Source organism: Centruroides sculpturatus, unplaced genomic scaffold (assembly GCF_000671375.1).
Source record: "Centruroides sculpturatus isolate CEXI.00-Female unplaced genomic scaffold, Cexi_2.0 scaffold852, whole genome shotgun sequence".
Taxonomy (NCBI): Eukaryota; Metazoa; Arthropoda; class Arachnida; order Scorpiones; family Buthidae; genus Centruroides; species Centruroides sculpturatus.
The window spans coordinates 286,255-307,606 of NW_019385108.1; the positions used below are offsets into that span (position 1 = coordinate 286,255).

Below are 21,352 nucleotides of genomic sequence, written 5' to 3' on the forward strand. Positions count from 1 at the left end.
TCAATTTTTACAGAATTGGTATTAAATTTTGATGTTAGAAAATAAATTCTAAAGTTTATCATTATCTTAGCTAAATAAAAAATTTTGAGTTCTTATTAATGCAGAAGTAATCTGTACACTACTTTTTAAAATTAAATATTCAAAAAAAAGATATTTATTTAAAAAAGTCAAAATATAATTTTATTACCTAGTTTTATTAACTTCATGAGTTAAATCCCAACCCCATGTTACAAAATTTTGCGTGAGATATGTCACAATAGTTTCTGAGCAGAGTAGTTGAGTACAAAATACATTTGTTAGAACACTGGAATCATGGTGAAGATATATTATCAGAGGCTTTCTCTAGAAATGATAAAATAAAGAATTTCATTGAAATTCAAAGTTAAAATTATAAAGATCAAATAAAAATAATAAAAACTTAGATAGTTTCTTTATATTTTACAATTTCTAAATACCTCATTAGCTGGTCTTTGGCAAGAATGTTGAAGAGCATCTGATAGTGTTCCCTGAAAAAATATTGGATGGCAGTCTCCATATCTTGAAATTAAAATAAATAAGCTCATGTAAAGTTTAAAATTTTACAATACAAAACTTTTAGCATAAAATTTAAAAACAATCTCAGACCTATTTATAAATTCCATATTCAAATGTACCAATGCACTATTTTCATCTTCTATATTCTCAGGTACTGAAAAAAATTTTAATTCAGAAAGCAAAAATAATTCAAATTCTGTTATTTTATTATCTGTATAAATATTTATAATTAGTTTCTTAATACTGATCTTATAACAAAAGGCCAAGAATTGAGAGACATGAATAACCTAAAAATATTCAATCTAAATACAGTAAAACCTTTGTAAGTTGGAATCACACAGTACCAAATATATATATAAAATACAGTGAAAACTGCTTAGGCAACCACCTGCATTCGACAGGAACCTGACAAAACAGGAAAAAATTTCTGGCACCGAATAGTTTATCCATAGAGTCTTCATATAAGTTACCTGTATTAAATGACCACCTGTGTAACACGATCGCGGGCATTGATTTTTGGTCAGAAACAACATACAACAACTGTAATAAGCAACCATTTCTGTGAATATATCTGGTCTAAACTATTGTTTGAATCCATCTCAACAATGTTTCTCCCTCCTAATATGATGAATTAGTCTAAACTCTTGTTTGAATCCACCCCGGGGCACTTCTCCCACCCTTGAAATTAGGTGCAGGTGTTAATAAATTAGTCTAGCAACAAAGGAAATTCATTTCAGTTTGTTGAAAAATGTCCGAAAAACGAAAGAAATGCAAAGTGCTGTTGTTAGAAGATCATGTTAAAATTATCGGAGAAAGTGAAAATGGTTTATCACAATGGCAATTAGCAGCGAAGTTTAACTGTGGGAAAACAAAATTTATTTTACTATAGACCTACAGTATTTTCCTTAGGGGTATAAAATATTGTACACAATACAATTAATCGGCTGATCTCATCGTTTGGTAAAATTTATTTTATTTATTTATTTATTTTTTTGAAGTTTATATACAGTACATGTGCGATAAATAGTTTCTGTATCAACCTACCTTATTTCCATGATATTTTTAGAAAAATAATATCCAAGTAATTTTTGCACACAAAATACTCAAAAAACAATAAATGCATTAATACAAAAATCAGTTTTACAGACAACCTTCCTTTTATGTAATGAAATCGTATTATGAGGAAAAATAATAAAATCATTTTATTATTAATTGATAATTTTTCTTGTTGAAAATATTAAATATTAAAAAATATAATATTTTTAAAGTTAAAATAAGATTAAACTAATGAAAACCAAAGTAATGGAGAGATAGGACGTGTTTGTACATCGATGATGTAATAAATGTAACTGAGGAGCGAATGAAAACAACCAAGTCGAATTAATTAAGTCAGAAAAAAGAAAGTGTGCATTATAATCAAGAAAATGCGAGTATTGTATTAATCTTTAAAATATTGGTATTAAATCTGTCTTATAATATCCCGACAACTCCTGTAAATTAGGTTATCTGATAAGAATAAAATACAATACCAATATAGCTTTATTGTTAAAAAAATTTGCTTATTTTTTCTCACCTCGAGTTTTGCTTTTTAGTAGAAATGGCTAAAAAGTGCACAAAATACGTATGGAAATATGTTATTACAGAACCACCTGTATTGGACGACCACCTGTCTAAAAGACCACTTTTTGAAGGAACCGTGGGTGGTCACCATAGACAGGTTTTACTGTATATATATTTTTAAACTACACCATATAAGTCACACAGTTAGGTCCATTTTTTATTATAGTAAAATCACTTTTACATAGTAATAAAATTTATTTTGCACAGGCTAAGCTTAATCCGAAGTGATTCCAAATAGAGATGGGTATATTTTAATGCAAGAATTAAACTGTTTGATTACAAAACTTTCTTGTTGTTTCCAACAACTTGCATTAGATATTCAAATAGTTTTTGGATGTGTTTCTATGTGCTAAGCTCATATGACAGCAAACAAGGCAATTCAAGTTCTGAAAACTAGTGTCTTGCTCTGCCATTGCCTTTTCTAATCACATTAGAATAATAGGGACAAAGTTATTCTATTATCTGGTTCCAAGGAATTTTATTACTCTAATTGTTTATTTCAACTTCTGTAATTTTCAACATGTTAATCAACTTGTTTTCAAATACTTGGTATTAGTTAGTTACTAATTACTCCATACAAAGCAAATTAGCAGAATGCACTACCTTTTTCTCATTGTATTATATTTATTGAAGAATTAGATTTTTGAAAGTGATTCATAAAGTATTTGATTATGCTCCTGCTTTATTCCAGCAAAATGAATACAGTGGGTGATTGGTTAACAAACAGTTCAGACTGCAGACAAATTGGACAATGAACACTTTTGCGAAAGATTTTTATGTTTGGACAACAAACACCTCACAGAACAAACACAAAAAAAAGTGATGTAAAATAATGAATACAGATTAGTTTTTCCTTGTCTCCAAGTGACAATTCAAAACTTTTCTAAGTGCAGGAGATGGCATCGATGCTCAACCCAATACCGATCAGATAGTATTCCTCCAAACCTTGAAACTCTCCATTGTAATTCCAGCTTTTTGTTTACCTTTCTGGCAAATAATTTTTTATAGTCTTTGCGAGACTCTTGGGCACTCGTTTTGTGTCAGTTTTTTATTTTCAAAAGGTGAGAATTTAACTGTCTTATCGGATATTTGTTAACGTTTTAACAAATTTCATTCGGGCCTCACATTTACATAATTATTTTGTACAATAGTTGATTTCTGTTATCTGAATTTTTGTGAGTGCTTTTCTAAACTTTTTATTTATAAAAAAAAAAAAAACTGATAATGTTATCAAGCCTAAAAAGAGTGGGAGTATCAAGAACCATGCTCACCATAGAAACCAAGCGAGAGATAATAGCTAAGGTAGAGAGTGGACAGATGTCTGATGTTGCTAGGCAGTATGGCTTGACCAGGCCTACAGTAGGCAGAATCTTAGCTAAGAAAGATATAATCAAGAAAACTCAAGCAGCTAAAGGAGTAACAAAAATCACATCTGAGAAACAAAGATGTGCCACACATGAAAAAAATGGAGAGATTGGTTTTAGTTTGTTATTTCATGTAAATAAACATAGTAAGTATATAATTTATTTATTTATTTTTTTGGGGTCTCCAGAATGAATTAATCAAATTCCCGTAAAGATGTATGGTAAATCAATAATTGGTTAACAAACAATTCAGGTAGCAAACATGGTCTTGGAATGGATTATATTCGTTAACTGATCACCAACTGTATTAACAACCAACTTCTTGTCACATGACCTTCATTTCTCCACCAAAGTTCAAAATCATTCTTGAATTACAGTTTGTTATGACAGTAACTAACTATTATGATAGAAGTGATTTTACATATTTGTCTACAAGTAAAATCTTAATTTTCAACTTCACCCAGGTTATATTACATTATTTATATCAAAAAAAAACCTCTTCCATTTCTGTGTTGGACAGGCTTCTGGCTTATAGTAAGATTTAACATAGTTAAATCACAACTTTTCCATTTTGGACAGATTTTACTGTACTTCTAAAATTTTTCATGTCTTCATAGAATTCAATAAGAAAATGATTTTGTTTTAAAATTAATAATTTTTTATATAAGCAGTGCAATATTTCTATTAATTTATCAATTCTATCTACAGAGAATGACAATAACTTAATTTATTGCAAGTTTTCACTTTGGTTTTTATAATGTTTTCCAATTTATTTTTCAAATTGATACTTTAACTTGGAAAATAAAAAATTTACACATGAGAAAACTACTCAGAATATTTCTAAATTGTGTGAAGGTCTATAAAGTATATAGAAAATAAAAATTTAAGAGCTATATGTAAAATAAGCTAAAAATATGATGATAATTACTTTTATAATAAATATACATATAATTAATCATTCATATTTCTCAAACTTACTTAAAGATGTTTGTTTTCTTGATGATGATGTTTGAAATATATCATCATCAACATCAACACATTCATTAGCATCTTCAAATTCATCTCCACTACTGCCACTTGACATGATATCAACTATCTGAACAAATATAATTTAAATATAAGTGCATGAAAAACATTTTATATATTTATATAACAGATATGGTAAAAATTAGAAAATAATAACATTATATTTTGAACAATAATTTAATATGCTATTCATTTAAAATTGTATATAGTTTTTAATATTATTTAGGAAAGTTGTTTCCTCTAGCTAAAGAAATTTTAATTAAATTTGATAGTTTAGTCTAGACCAGGGCTCCTTAAACTTTTTTACTCGCGACCCCATTTATGATTGTGATTTTTTTCGCAACCCAAAAAAATCAATATATATTATAAAGGTAAGTGTACAATGTGTGTGCTGCTAAAACTCAAAAATGAGTCCCAGTATGATCAAGGGAGTTATATGGTGTGGTAGCCCTCTATCCCCCATCCATGAAGAAGGTTCCCATTTTTACCTGAACAGCATGCTGTTAAAGATATAAGGGCTGGAAGTTTCACCCTCTAGAAATTTCTAAAACAGTCTAGAACACTTGAGAGTATTCGAGAGCATTCCACAACATTCCAGAATGTTCCAGGATGTTCTGGAACGTTCGGGAACACCCCAGAACATCCCAGATCATTATGGAACATTCCAGAACACTCTCAATTCACTGGCATCATCCAGCATTGCAGCCACACTTATGGAAGGAGGACAAACTGCGCATTCAGCCCTACAACTACCGTTGAATATAGCCGAAGAACAATTCCTGGTATGTAAAATCTCAAGAGGATCTGGACGGGATGAACTTCTAAAACAAGCTAAAATTATCTTCTCGGACGAATGCACAATGGCACATAAAAAAATCATTCAAAGCCATGGACAAAACATTACAGGACTTGCGAGGAAACTCTGAAGTGATGGGAGGGGATCTACTCATACTATCAGGAGATTTTCGACAAACACTTCCAGTTATCCCAATTCAACATCAGCAGATGAGATCAATGCATGCTTAAAAANGCTATTCATTTAAAATTGTATATAGTTTTTAATATTATTTAGGAAAGTTGTTTCCTCTAGCTAAAGAAATTTTAATTAAATTTGATAGTTTAGTCTAGACCAGGGCTCCTTAAACTTTTTTTACTCGCGACCCCATTTATGATTGTGATTTTTTTCGCAACCCAAAAAAATCAATATATATTATAAAGGTAAGTGTACAATGTGTGTGCTGCTAAAACTCAAAAATGAGTCCCAGTATGATCAAGGGAGTTATATGGTGTGGTAGCCCTCTATCCCCCATCCATGAAGAAGGTTCCCATTTTTACCTGAACAGCATGCTGTTAAAGATATAAGGGCTGGAAGTTTCACCCTCTAGAAATTTCTAAAACAGTCTAGAACACTTGAGAGTATTCGAGAGCATTCCACAACATTCCAGAATGTTCCAGGATGTTCTGGAACGTTCGGGAACACCCCAGAACATCCCAGATCATTATGGAACATTCCAGAACACTCTCAATTCACTGGCATCATCCAGCATTGCAGCCACACTTATGGAAGGAGGACAAACTGCGCATTCAGCCCTACAACTACCGTTGAATATAGCCGAAGAACAATTCCTGGTATGTAAAATCTCAAGAGGATCTGGACGGGATGAACTTCTAAAACAAGCTAAAATTATCTTCTCGGACGAATGCACAATGGCACATAAAAAAATCATTCAAAGCCATGGACAAAACATTACAGGACTTGCGAGGAAACTCTGAAGTGATGGGAGGGGATCTACTCATACTATCAGGAGATTTTCGACAAACACTTCCAGTTATCCCAATTCAACATCAGCAGATGAGATCAATGCATGCTTAAAAAATCACATCTCTAGCCACACATACAAATACTGCGACTAACAAAAAATATGAGAGACAAAACAATAGCATGACAACACTGACAAGACAACCGGCCTCATTGAACTCAACAGTGATTTTTGCAACATAGCCACTACTAAAAACGAACTCATCAAATAAATTTATTCAAACATTGTTCACAACTATATCAATCCGGAGTGGCTATTTCAAAGGGCAATTTTGGCAACTAAAAATAATATAGTCGACGATATCAACTTTAATACTCAAAAGAAAATTCTCGGTGAAAAGAGAATATACAAATCGATTGATACGATGGTAAACGTTGAAGAAAGTGTCAACTTCTCAACAGAATTTCTAAACTGTTTGCAAGTACCAGAAATGCCATTACACTGCCTTCGACTGAAAATTGGATCTCCGATCATACTACTCAGAAATCTGAACTCACTAAAACTATGTAATGGAACAAGGATGATCATCAAACATCTATTGATTATCATCATTGAAGCCAAACTTATGACTGGAAAGGACAAGGGACACAGTATTTATCCCCAGAATACCACTGATCTCTACTGAACTGCCATTCCAATTTAAAAGACTGCAATTTCCAATCAAATTAGCCTATAGTTTTACAATTAACAAAGCACAAGGACACACTTTAAAACATTGCTGCATCAACCTCAAAGTCACCTGCTTCTCTCACGGTCAATTATACATAGCTTGCTCTTGAGTAGGAAATTCGAAAAATTTGTATCCGAACAATAAAATGAAAAATGTTGTTTATAAACAAGTATTGTAAATAGTTAGAATATGTTTTCAATAAAATTTTTTACCTCTTATATTTTAAAGTTTATCCTTTTATTCCAACTACCACACAATCTCATATCAACTCCCTGAGCGAAGCTGGATGCCCCCAGCTAGTATAAAATAAATATATATACAAATTTTCAAAAGCAATAATGATGTACTACCACAGTTCACTCTTATGTTACAATGGAACAGAAACAATTGAATACACTGAAAAGCAACAACACTACACTAGTTCACACTATAATCAGCATTGCTGAATCATTGTCTCCCTGCACCAGAAGTGACACAAAGCACAACTCACGAAACCTATGACAAAAAGCATGCCATTTTCAAACTCTCTCAAATTATTTTCAATATTTTGCATTAAAATCTCACGACCCCAAGATTTTGCTAAGCAACCCCAAATGGGGTAGCAACCCATAGTTTAAGAAGCCCTGGTCTAGACTATTTTATACTTGTAAAATTTTTGCACATTAATGAAATTAATAATAAATCTTTAATTGCATTATCAATATAACACTTTATATATGTTCTCATTATATCTACATTATTTTTTTTGTAATTTCAGTTTTTAGAATATCATAATTTATTGGTTTTTATTTTAATATGCTTCTTTTCTACAGTCACTGATAATTTTCAAAAAATTTTCAATCATCATATTAATATTTACAGTTCCATTCTCAATCATTCAGCCTAATATGAATAATGTAATTTTTTAATATATTTTTCACTGATATTCAAAAATTTCATTCTAAGTAGTTTTTCTAACATATATACTGTAACACAAGTAATTATTAAAATAATATTTCCAATCAACCTTGGTTTTATTTATGTTGAAAATTATTTACTTTTCCACAAAATTCAATATTTTAATGGTTAATATTAATTTATTGATTCAATCAGTTTACTTAATAGATCTAATAGTATCATATAAAAAAATCGTCAAATAAGTATGCAATTCAAAAAAAATTTCTTCAAATAACATTTTTATTACATCTATAAAAATTTTAAAAAACATTTTTCAAAATTCCTAAAAATCACTATCAAGAGTAACAGAAGTGACTCTGCATCAAGTAAAAAGTCACTGACAAATTATACATACAGGAATGAGATTTGCTGATTTTCTATCAATTTTTCCCCCAAAATGTCTAAAGTAATTCCAAATGTCTCTTTCAAAGGTAACTGTTTTCTTAGGTAGTGTGAAAAATTTCAATTTTTCTATAAGGGACTGCCAAAGTATAAGCAATCAAAAAGTGCAGAAATTACCAAAAATGCTGTATTTTCTTCTTTATGCCAGATAAAGAAGAAAATACAGCATTTTTTTGTAAGTGGCATTGCATGCACTCGGACAAAAAAACTACTGGGTCTAGAAAGCTCAAATTTTAAACTTAAGCCTCTCTCATTATCAGTGAGGTGCTCATGAAACTTCCAAATCAAGAGGTCAAAGTTTACACAGGTTCCCCCATAGAGATATTTTACTTTTATTGCTTAATTTTATGCTCATAAGGATAAAATTGCATTGAAACAAATTATTTCTATTCAAAATGTTATCCAGAATAACAAAAGCTCAAATTTATATAAATTAAAACTTTTTATAATGATTTTACTAAATGGCATATTGAATGTGTTCAGTTGGCAGCTGTCAATGAGCATCGACCAAAATGTACATCATTGACCAAAAAACAATTGATATCTAAATAAAAACATCTGAGATGTAAAAAAACTGCACCATGTAAAAAATTATGACATTTTAGATAGTAGTCAAATTTTTTTCTTTGAAGATTTTCTTTGGAAAACAACATTAAAAATCTTGTGAGTACCATTTCAAAACACTAAACTTATCTTTAGAAAAGAAAAACGTCAAGAAAAAAATTTGACTGTCATCTAAATTGTCATAATTTTTTTACATTTCAGATGGTTTTGTTTGGATATACACTAACCAGCCAAAACATTATGGCCACAAACTTAATAGAATGTTGCTCTTTTTCTTGCTGTCAAAACATCTTGCACCTGGCAAGGAATACTAAAAGTGCTCAATTAGATTCATGTCAAGGAAATTTGGTGGCCATGTAATAGGTGGAACTTATCCTCATGTTTGTAAGCCATTTCCTACGTACAAGATATTTGACATGGAGTATTGTCTTGCCTATAGAAGGCATCTTCATTAGTGAGCACAGTTGCCATAAACAATGTTCAGGTAGGCAACACCTGTCAGAGTTCCATTTACATGGATGGTAGTTAAGCATTCCTGGAAAACGTTGCCCAGACCATCACATTCCTTCAACCTGCCTGTGTTCATCCTACAGTACATTCAACTGACAAGGTCTTGTAAAGTAAATGTCACACACATACCCAACCATCAACATTGTATAACAAATCATTGGACCAGGCAACATTCTTTCACTCTATAGTTCAAAAACAGATTAGTGCCCTTCTATTTCTTTGCATGAGACAAGACAGCCTAAGCCAACCTCTTATCAATGAAGTATGGCTAGCTAACACATAGTGATGTTTGTTGTTTTGCTATTTGGATCAACTTTGACAGATTACCAATGAACACAAATAGCCTATAAGCATCACTGTTATGGAGATGATAACATCAGGATGTCTGACCATCAAAATTTTGCCTTTGTTGAAGTTAGATAAATATGCTGCTTTTGCACACTGTAACTATTGCTTGTGTAACCTTCTGTCAACTGTTATATGACCATTTAATGACTGACATTATTGCTGCAAGAATGCTTCTTGCATTGCCAGGGAGGGCATGGTCACATTTTAATTGGTATATATATATAATTCATCACAAAAAATCTTTGTAAGAGGTTCATTTGTTATATATATACAGTGGTGCCTCGTATAACGGACTTTCTGTTTGACCGTTACGTGACTCGAGCAACGGACTTGCTGCGAACAATGGACTTTCCGTTCGGCAGTTACGCGAGACAAACAATGTTCTTTTTTCGAACAAGTGCGAATGATGTTTCCACTCTTTTGCCGTTGCCAATGACAATCTGCTATTTTTAGGATATATTAGTATTATTAGAATGTATTATTAGTATATCTGAAGTAGAAATGTAATGTAATATATGTTGATGATTTAAATAAACATTAAATGTAATGTAATACAGTATATGTTGACGATTCAAATAAATGAAATGTAATTGTGTGTAAATGCCGAGGTGGTGGGACGAAAAGAGGTTGTAAAAAACAAACGGAGCGAGAGTAGCTCGTAGAAGTGTTTAGTGATTTTAATTAATAAAGAATTATTCGTATCATATAATCTGGCAAGTTAAGTCATTTATAATGCATAATGGCTTCTAAAAAAACAGAAAGGTGATTTCAATTGAAACAAAGCAAGAAATCATCAGGAGTGAAAGTTGACAAAAACTTTCTTGTCGAATGGGGAGAGGTTCAGGAGTTTACCAACACTCATTATCCAAACAGAGCTGAGGCCAACAGGATCAATGATCTCTACGATGACACCTTTGTCCGTCATTTCCGACAGGTGTTAAAGAAGAAAGAGAAACAGACCACCTTGGTCATGTTTTTCAAGAAGCCAGCGGGCAAAAAACAAAGGATGGAACAAGAGAAGTTGACCCTGCAAGTTCCGGTAGCCTCTCCTGAATCTGACTCCAATTAAAAAACAATAAAAAAAGACCCGCTGCAATGTGTAAAAAGTCTGTATCTGTATGAATGTGTAAAGAAAGTGTTCTTCCACCTCATCCTCACAACATCTGACTACCCGGCATAATTGGTGTCTGCTCCATTTTCATTTTTTACGGTACAGTACGGTTATTTTATGCTGCGGAACAAATTATATGTTTTAACATGTATTTCTATGGGAAAATGCGTTTCGTATAACGGACGTTTCACTTAACGGACGTGCACCAACGGATTAAGTACGTTGTACGAGACACCACTGTATATATATATTTATGAGCATTGATAAATTTGTTTAATATTACATTAAAACTTTTGAAATCAATCAATTTAAGAATATTTGATTTATTAATTTAATTAAATTAATCTATTAATAGTATGTTTAAAAATATAATACCTTTTTAGAAGCTAAGCTTTCTTTTCTTTTCAACAGTAGATTATGGACTGGAAAATTAATATCTATTGCAGCCAGTGTCATCTATAGAGAGTATAAGATGATATTGCTTAAAAATGAAAATGGAATATATCATTTAAAACATATTTTGAATGTATACTAACACTTTCATCTGCAGCAGATTCAGGCCAACCTATCCATTGCTGAAATCTTACCGGAATGTTTGTAACGGCATAGATGTCTTGCTTAATCTGTTAAATTATTAATAATAAATTAGGAAAAAGTAATTGTATAAAATATATTTCATTTTGTTATGATCTCAATTTTCATACTTTTGATAAAAGCTAACCTCTTGAATTGTCTTGGATCCTGGAAAACTCAGTGTGTAATCTTTGTTATTACTTTCATCTGTTATGTGCAACTTAAACATCATATTTAACTTGTCAGAAAAGGAAAGTCTGAAATAAGTTACATAGAAATGTATGTTTCAAAAAATTTAAGTTCACTTAAAATTGTTAAATTCCAATTAATTTTAAATCTAATATTTTAAAATATTAACTTAAAACTCAAATCATAACTTAAAAACAACTACTTATTATTAATTTGCAGCAATATTTAAAAAAATAATATAGATAATGTTTTAATTCATTTTAAAAATATGAAAAAAATCAATTAACAAAATGTTAAATACATATATATATATATATACATACATATATATAAATATATAAATGAAGACAAGAAAATTATTATATAATGAATAATAGTAGGGTTTATTTTTGCATGGGATTGAAATATGAAGATTTTTGCTTTGACAGATGGTGAATAGTTAGGTTAACACTTTCTAATACAAATACTCTACTAAAGTTCATTGAAAACTTACAGCATCACCCACATATTGATAGTGCTTGTCAGAATTTGCTATTTGTTACAAACATTGTTGTCAGATAGCAGTGTAAGAAAATTGTAAAAATCAGGTGTTGAAAGTAGCCCAAAGTTACATGTGCAATGACAAAAATTTGTGCATTCACTAATGGATTTTTTTCCCTTTTTCCATAGCAATTAAACATATGGTACATAACATGCAGTAGGAGGCAACTGTAAAACTTAAATCTATTTTCTGGTCATGGATAAGAATTTTCAACTACAATAGAGAGTCGTTTATCTGAAAGCTGATCAACCAAAATGTTGGTTAACCGAAAGCGTTCCAGTCGGACTGTGTCATGCTGAATCAAACATTTTTGATACTAGATTAACTTCCAAAATATATTTTTTTTGTTTTTATATTTTTCAATATATTTATTTTGTTTGTACAAAATAAAAAAATAATTTTTAACAATACAATAGCCATGATTATTATTTTTAAAAATTACATTCGGCTAACATCGACAAAAATTCAACGTGAAGCAACACACAACGGAGAAAAATTCCAACGTGGGATAGGTTAATATATTTTTTTTGTATATAATTGGTTATCCGAGAAATAAATTATCTGAACAACCCCAGTCCCCAATTGATTCTGATAAACAATGCTCTACTGTACTTAGGTGGGAAATTTTCTGGGAAACCTAATATGAACCTCTTAACAGAGTTCTAGTGTACCATATAAAAGCAAAAACGAGAAAAAAGTTTAGGCAAATTAGTCCAATCTTCTTACCTCTGAATGCTTAATGAGTTAATACAAAGAATAATTTTGTTTTTTAAAAATGCATTGCATTATGTGGAATATTGCTCCATATTAATGTATGTGTTTTATTTCCCATCTGTATTTCCATATACTGTGCATGTTTCAGGAGCTTTATCTCCCCGTAACAAGTATGATACCTGTTTTTTTACATCATTTATTTTAGAAATTTAATTTTTACATTAATTTAAGTAATTTCACAATAATCTGAATTTTTACTCCAGAATTATGTATATTTGCAAATTTCCTAGAAATTCTGAATTTTGGAAAATTCTGACTTTCAAAAATTTCACTTGCAAGTTAAGTTTGACTCACATTATTTCCTAATACCATAAGTACAGACACTTCCAAATTTGCAAATAATCATTATAACAAATGTGCATGTTATACCTTTCACTACTGTCACTAACATGGCCAATGGTTGAACACACATGGATTACACAAAAAAATTGAGAACTGAACTACTTGAGTGGTTTAAATGATAAAAATAAAAGTTGAAAGACTGTACCATAGTTGAGAGACTGTTTTGGATAACTTTTTGGGCTACTTAGTTTTTTCTGACAAATGGTTTAATTATCTGAATTTAATAAAATTACTGATAGGTAAAAGCTTATTAACAATAAATGCATATACTAATACTCATTACTTTTTTTAATTTTTGTCAATTTATTATTTTATTCAGCTAAAGGTATTTAACACACAACCAGGACTCCCACTAGTCAAATCATTTTTACAAATAAAACTATTCATTTGACAAATAAAATCATAATAGCATTCATCAAATTACAGAAACACCTCTCATGGTTTTTCATCAACATCATAGCAATGTTTTCTGGTGGGAATTCAAGTGCCTATCTACCAGTAGACAGTATGTTAATGACCACCACCCTCTCTCATTTTGTATAAAGGCATTGGCCTTTCATCAGTAAGATGCAAATTATGTCATTTCATATGATCAGTGCTTTGTTAGTATATACTATAGCTAAGAACAATTCACCTATTTCTGTATTTGTTGTTAAGTTGCAGACCTGCAAACATTGAGGCAATTCAAATTGATAATTGTTGAACAAAAAGTAAAGTTTAATGCCTGTTGTATCTACCAATATAATGCAAAAAAATATGACAAACTTAATATTATATTGTAATGCTAATACAGAAAATCATTGTTAACTCGAACTTGAAGATTTCAAAATTTTGTTACTTTGTAACTGTACTATTTTGTCCTAGGGATACAGGAGATATTTACATGTTAAGGAATTCAGTTAGTTCGAAATATGGCTACTTCGAAATTCAAAGTGAAAATTCTGTCCAAACTGTGATACATGAACATTAAATTATTCGTTTAGATCTAAACGAATAATTTAATGTTCATGTAGTCTAGTATAGAGAGTATTTCTTATAGTATGAAGGTTCATTGATCTAACTTTAGATCAATGAACCTTCATACTATAAGAAAACAATAGACCAAGAACATCTATAATCTGGGCAACAGTGACTGCTAATTAATAAGTATATATGACCTGAAAATGCGTTGCTTTTACAGTAATACATTTTTGGGTGTCACTTTACCCATGATCTCTACCTTTTTCTCTTATCTCATAAAATATGACTGGGTTTCAGGATTGAAAGATTGGGCTAAAAGTAGCAGACTGAAATAGTTGTAAGGTCCTAAACTACTAGATTTGGAAAATTTACTACTTTTTAGACCACTTTAAAAATAATTTGGGCTATATTTTTAGGAATTTTGCTTAATGTTTTATAAAACCTATCTGGCAATCTTTCATGTTCTCATCAGATACATGCCATTTACCTGCAGTTTATTTATATAATTATTAATTAACAAAAATATCATTCTATACATGTAGCCATATTCTGTTTGCTTAATAAATTACATCAGTTACATGACATTTGGCATATTGTACAGAAATATGTATAATTCGAATAATTTGTAATTGTGATTATTTTCTCTCCTGAATTTCAAATTAACAAGGATTTCATGTATATTTAGTAGCTTCTGTTCTTAAAACTGTGATGTATTGAGAATGAGTATGAATGATGTAATTTTCCCTCAACACATTAACTTATAATTTCAATTATTACTTATATAATTTATTATTGTATATTTTTGTCTGTTTTTATAATCTTTGTATTTAAATGTTTTGTTTTCAGGAGAAGGTATTGTTCCCCGCATCTAGGATTGTATCCAGTATGCATAATAAATAACTCCCTTGATTATTTCCACCCTTTGTGAATAATAAACCAATCCAAAACTTAAGATGCAAAATAAATCATTCTGATCAATTTTTTTTCTAATTTTTATGACAATAATTCTGACTGTTTTACCTTTGTAAAACTAAATATTAAAGAAAAGAGTTTGCTGTTTCATTGAAATAGTGATGCACAACTTTGGAACTCACATTGCACTGCATGATCCTACCAAGCATTTATAATTTTCTTTAACCACATTGCTCAATCTCACATTAATATTTCAATTAATAAATTTGGCAAGATTACAAAAGTAAGCTCAACATTTTTAAGAGTATATTTTTTCTCACCTTCAGATATTTTTATAAAATTAAACAGATTTAAAAAGTCATTACTACCAAATCTTTAAGATAAAAGAAAAGTATGTTCACAGCATTGTTGCAAACAGGCTCCAGAAACAATTTTTTTTACTTATTATGTTAAAAAGGTATTATGACTATGTAACAAGCTAAATGTTTAGCAAATTTCCACTATATTGAAGATTTTGTTATCCCAACTTTTTAAATCCATTTTATTTTAAATAAAAGTGTCTAAAGTTGAGAGAAAACTCAAAACTTACTATCTACAGTTAAAAATAGCATTTCTTTAACATCTGTCTAACAAGTAACCTCAAAGTTTTAATTTACTGAAGAGGTAGATATAAGGATAATTAAATTAGTAATATTTATACTCCATGTATAAAAAATGATAATACTTACTGTGTATTTGACACACTTGGTGTTTCTGCAGTTGAAAGAATTAGAGTTGTTTGGGAAGGCAATCTTAATGTTGACAAAATTGTCTATTAATAAAATAAAATTTATTATTTAAAAAATCAGAATCTCTCAGTTGTTAAATTTTTACAACAGGGTCTTGCTTTACACAAAATTGATATATGCAGATTTGTTTTTTCACTTGCAAGCTTAATAGTTAGATTAACTCTGGATGCACCAGAGTACATAATTATTATTGCATATGTTGATTATTTTTATTCTGAAATTTATTGTAGAGGAAAGTAATGGTATAAAAATTAAAAGTAATTTTCTATAGCCTTTCATTGAGAAGAAAATTTGTCAATATGAAACAAAAGTAGAAGGTTCTATTGTTGACACACAGAAAGTTCAAAAAAGTTGTTCATGTACAGGATGTACAGTATATATATTTTTAACATTATTATATTAGTATTTCCTGTGAACTAAAGTTTTCTGAACATTGAGCAAATAATAAAACATTAGAGAGAAAAATAAGAATAATGAAAATAAAATACACAAAAAAAAAAAATTATTTGAAATGTTTTAATTACAGTATTTATTTTAAAATTTAAGTATAATTTTTAAAATCAAAATTCAAAACAAGATATTAACAAAAAATAATAATAAATTTTAAGTTTCTAAATAAAAACAGTTTTAACTGACTTTAAATGCCCACTTCAGTGCCTCAGCTGCATACTTGCGTAACCTGAGATCACATGCACTTTTTTAACACGAAGACATGCTTAAGGTGGTAATTTTCCACTGATTTTTCACAAGTAATTATATTGATGTAATCACCATTCCTTGAATTTGACAATTCTGAAAAAATTCCCTAATGTGTCTTCTCTACAAAATTTAATGTCATACATTGTTTAATTTATGAGATATTGTTTTGTTTACAGAACCATGTCCTTTCAAGGGCTCCCATAAGGATTCCCTAAACTACAATACCATGGGATAATGTGAAAGGCTCAGAAAGACCAGAAAATAATTTCTCTGTATTTTTCAAGCATGAAATAAAGTTGCAAAAACATTTAAAACTGTTGAAGGTCAGATTATTTTATGGGGATAAGTGTTTAAGGTTGAAGCAACTTGCAGACTGCCATGTCATTGTCATGCATAGCTGACAAAAAATCCTCCACATCACTTTTGATGACATCAGATCACCAAAAATGATGAGTGGAAAATTGTTGTGTACACATGTAATTGTGTTAAAAAAAAACATGCACAAGGCAGAAAATTTTTCAGTTTTCTTGAGCCTATGATAAAAAGAAAACAAATTTTTGACCAAAATTTTTACACACAAGGATAGCATGTAGCATGAGGATATCACAGCTAAATAAGTCAATTTAGTGAAAAATATCCATGAAAAAACTAGTAGGCATGGAAAATTGTTGCTATTGGATGTAAGTTAAACACTACCACCAGCTTGATGGCTTTTGGGTTCCAAGGCTGTTTCTTAGTTTGGATTGAACAAACTTAAGACATAAAAAAAATTCAATTATGGCTAAGGAATAAAGCTGCTACTGGTAATAAAGGATACAATTTCTGAATTCAAACCCTACAAAGAAAGCCACCAGTTCTGAGGCTTGATGAATAAAGTAAGTACTCTACAAAGCCGCAATTTTGAAAAGATCTGCTCTTGCTTTATAGTTAATATTGGCCATTGACTGGGGATGAAAACTACTGGCATATTCCAAGGCCTCATCAATCTATTTGCTAGATAGTTTTTTGCCAGTGAATCTTGAGTCAAGCTCAGATAATTTTCTGAGAAAATTTCTGCATGTACTTTTTCATCTGCTGAACCAAATAAGCTAATTCTGCTTTGGATATCAGCAACTAACATACACCTGAAAAAAATGAAAACTTTGTATGTTGTAAAATAACGTTTTCTAATAGGGTTTTGTTTTTGACTGTTCATGTTTTGGATTTAGAATGAAAATCATAAGAAATGTTTGCAACTTCTCACCTGAATTTAAAATTTAAAAATGTAAACATTGTTTTTCTGATCATGAATATTTTGACTTTAAAAATTGAGATCACTTTTTTCCTTTTCTGTTTATTGTCTAGTTCACAAGTGAGAAACTTTTCAAATTTATTTTCCTATGACATGCTGATGCCAGGGTGACACTATGCTGGGAGCAGGTAATCATTAAGTAATTACTTCCCAGTTCTGTAAAAATGAATAATATGGAATATTGAAAAAAAAAAAACTGTTAGGATATCTAGACGCAGCGTTCTCAAAGTGGGCGATAACGCCCCTTGTGGGTGCTGGAGGCTTTCAGAGGGCAGTAGAAGGCTCAGTGATTAAATATGAGTTTTATTTCTTCTCACTGAAACATTCTTTGAGCTCAGAAATAGGATATGGATCACACCCTATCTATCCTATCCATATAATAATGCATGTTTAAACATTATATTTGCAATAACTGTTTTTAAGATATGCAACAGATGGTAATGTAAAAAGGTAAGTTAAAAAATATGGGGGCACTAGATTTTTTTAAATCTCAAAGTGGGCGGTGGTCGAAATAAGTTTAAGAACCTGTGATCTAGACTATCATCTGGCACTACTTAAAATGTGGAGTACAAATTTATGCAAAATTTTGTTTTATGTGGTACTACAAATACACAACTCCCCCTGCATAAAACAAGACCGTACTGTAATTTATGTACTTTAATTAAATCATAATTTATTTAGAAAAATACATATACAATTACTGCAATTTAGTTTTACCAGTAACTTATATTATAAATGACATAATATGTGCTTAAAGTTGACTGTTAATGTATATCATCAATTGATCAGTTATTTGTAATTAATAATGTAAAAGTCATTAATCATTAATATTTGGAATATTAAAATAAATTTCAAATTCAATGCATATATGGATCACAATAATATTCTATCCATTCAAATATATAGCATATTATACTTTCATTGAATCATTAAACTTCATCTGCTATAATATCAGTTAATACAATAATATTGCTAAACATTTACATAATGATACCAATTTCACATAAAAGTGAATTGAAAGTTTTATTTTTAATTTGTCTAATAAAACATTGCAATTATATTTATTCATTTTACTCATTTTTAAATGCCTGTAGATATGCATACAAAAATGAGTAAAACCAATATTAAAATATCTATATATATAAAATGAGGATGTTTGTTATGTTATGCACACCTAGGCCATTCAACCAATTGCTAAGAAACTCAGCAGCTACATTTACATACTTCTAACTTTACATAATGTCATACATCCTAACCCAAAATACAGATTAGATTTTTATATATCAATTAATTTGTCTACAAGTAGCACATAGCACTTGCCTGCATGGAGTGGTGTTTTTCCCTGTACATTACACTTTTCCTGTTAGCAGTAGTCATGTCAGTTATGTATCTAACTCCATTCAGGGGAAAATTTTGAATTGAAATTATGTGATTTCCAATGCAAACTAGAAGTTTGTCTGTAGTTAATCTGGGCCTCCTGCTCTTAGGTTTTCCATGTCTCATCTCGATGTTTCATCTATCTAACTCCATTCTCGATATTAAGGAAGAACAGTTAGATGGATGGCAATAGATTATTTATAGGTCTACAATTTTTTCAAATTGCAGCACAATAAGTACTGTCCAATAACAAAGTCTATAAAACTACTGTACATCTATAGTCAGTTGTGGGTTCACTCATGGCCAACTGACTGGCCATGTGAAGTTTTCTGGGTTTTCTTCACATTAGTAAAACCTAAATAGGGGCCATCTTTACATAAAAGTCTTCCCAGGATGCATCCTCCTTGGCAGATCACTCACTTGTTGCATTCTGTAGCCAAATAAACCAAACCAATTCTAATAATTTTTCTATAAATATGATATTTATGAAGACATACTTAACTACTACACCCTGCCCCCCTGATTTCATCTCTCCTTATGAACTCAAACCAATTACCCCAAATTTCCTTCACTGATACTGTTGAAAGATGTTCTAAAGTTCAGCCAAATTATTGTATGTGCAACAATTTTAACAATTTTTAAGGCACAAAGTAAAGCTTGAAGTCTTTTTCTGTGCCGATAGTTATATTTCCTTTTTCCTATTTATTATATCATGGTAACATTGCTTCATTCAAAATTTCCTGTAGTTGTAGTCTGTGTAATGTGCACTTTATTGACAAGTTGAGTCTTACCGTCAAATCTGCATCAACTATTCTCATGCCACAAGTTTCAAAAGTTTCCTTTACTTAGATATTTTTGCTGAGCTTTACTTTTCTCACATTTTTACAGGATTTATTTTATTTAAACAAGTTTTATATGAAGTCTTTCAGACGTTAAGGTTAGCAACTCCATTACAACCTATCCAACTTGAATCACTTTTCAAATATTAATAGTAGACCAGTATTAATTAGTAATCATTGACCATCCTCTCTTCTAGGAGGTGTAAATGGAACTGTTTGTTAGAGCTAACATTAGAAAAAAAAAATGTTAAAAAATTTAAGGTATCATCATATTTTCAATTCCTGTCAACTTAACCATTGAAATTGTGCCATCAGAGTATCACAATAAACATGACAATGTTAGACTAAAATAACCAAACTCTTTATATGATTTTCTTTTTATGTTTCTTATATTATAGTATTTGACTTATGTAACTATAAAGATTATTAAAATTTTTTTATTTCTCTATAGTACACAATTTAAAAAATTTTTTAAATGTGTTAGATTGGTCACTTGGTGTGATAAACTGTTACATAAGATAACCTTTGTAGTTATATAAACCAAATACCATAATGAAATATAGCAGAAGGAAGGATTAGAAGTACAAAATAATCTAATAGCCTTATCTTAATGTTTGTTATTATTTTTTCCCAGGCAATGCTGGGCTTATCTGCTAGCTTATTTATTTAAAAAAAAAAACAATGTAAGGATTGTTTAAATATATATGAATATAAAACTTAGTTTAGTTAAAAAAATTACTACTAAACCTTAAATTATTATAGCAAGTATTCATTTATCATCATCAATAGGTTTTTGGAAACTGCATTACTAAGTGAAAACATTGTATAATGAATCCAATTTTACTATAGCCTAAAAATATAAACAGGACATATTTCTATTATTATTATTATGTGTTGGGTTTAGTGGGTTATACTCAGTACACACCGGTGGCTGTGTACTATGCCGGACCAGAGTCAAGGCATAGCAACCAACACAAAACTAAAATTAAATGTGTGTGTCAGTGTCTGTATTAAGGAATTTCCTAACAATATGGCATGTATTCAATATAGTGGCCTTCTGTAGTGTGATGTATGTATTTCTACTCAATTGTAATGTTCCCAGGCTTTTGTGTAGCGTGTGTGGTATCACACCTGTACAGGAGAGAACGACAGGTACAATAAG

The 21,352-nt window shown here is 30.2% G+C and overlaps 1 protein-coding gene across 1 annotated transcript in view; it reads right to left on the bottom strand.

Annotated features, from left to right (window-relative positions):
- LOC111634825 (FAS-associated factor 1-like) overlaps positions 1 to 21,352 on the bottom strand; it is a 60,995-nt gene that overhangs the window by 6,305 nt on the left and 33,338 nt on the right. Inside the window, exons 5-12 of the mRNA XM_023379658.1 lie at positions 15,925 to 16,007; positions 11,627 to 11,735; positions 11,442 to 11,528; positions 11,281 to 11,361; positions 4,497 to 4,614; positions 625 to 688; positions 456 to 537; positions 188 to 342 (exon numbers count right to left, since the gene is read on the bottom strand). Coding sequence (XP_023235426.1) covers positions 188 to 342; positions 456 to 537; positions 625 to 688; positions 4,497 to 4,614; positions 11,281 to 11,361; positions 11,442 to 11,528; positions 11,627 to 11,735; positions 15,925 to 16,007 — 779 coding nt within the window. The remainder of the gene's footprint in view (positions 1 to 187; positions 343 to 455; positions 538 to 624; positions 689 to 4,496; positions 4,615 to 11,280; positions 11,362 to 11,441; positions 11,529 to 11,626; positions 11,736 to 15,924; positions 16,008 to 21,352) is intronic.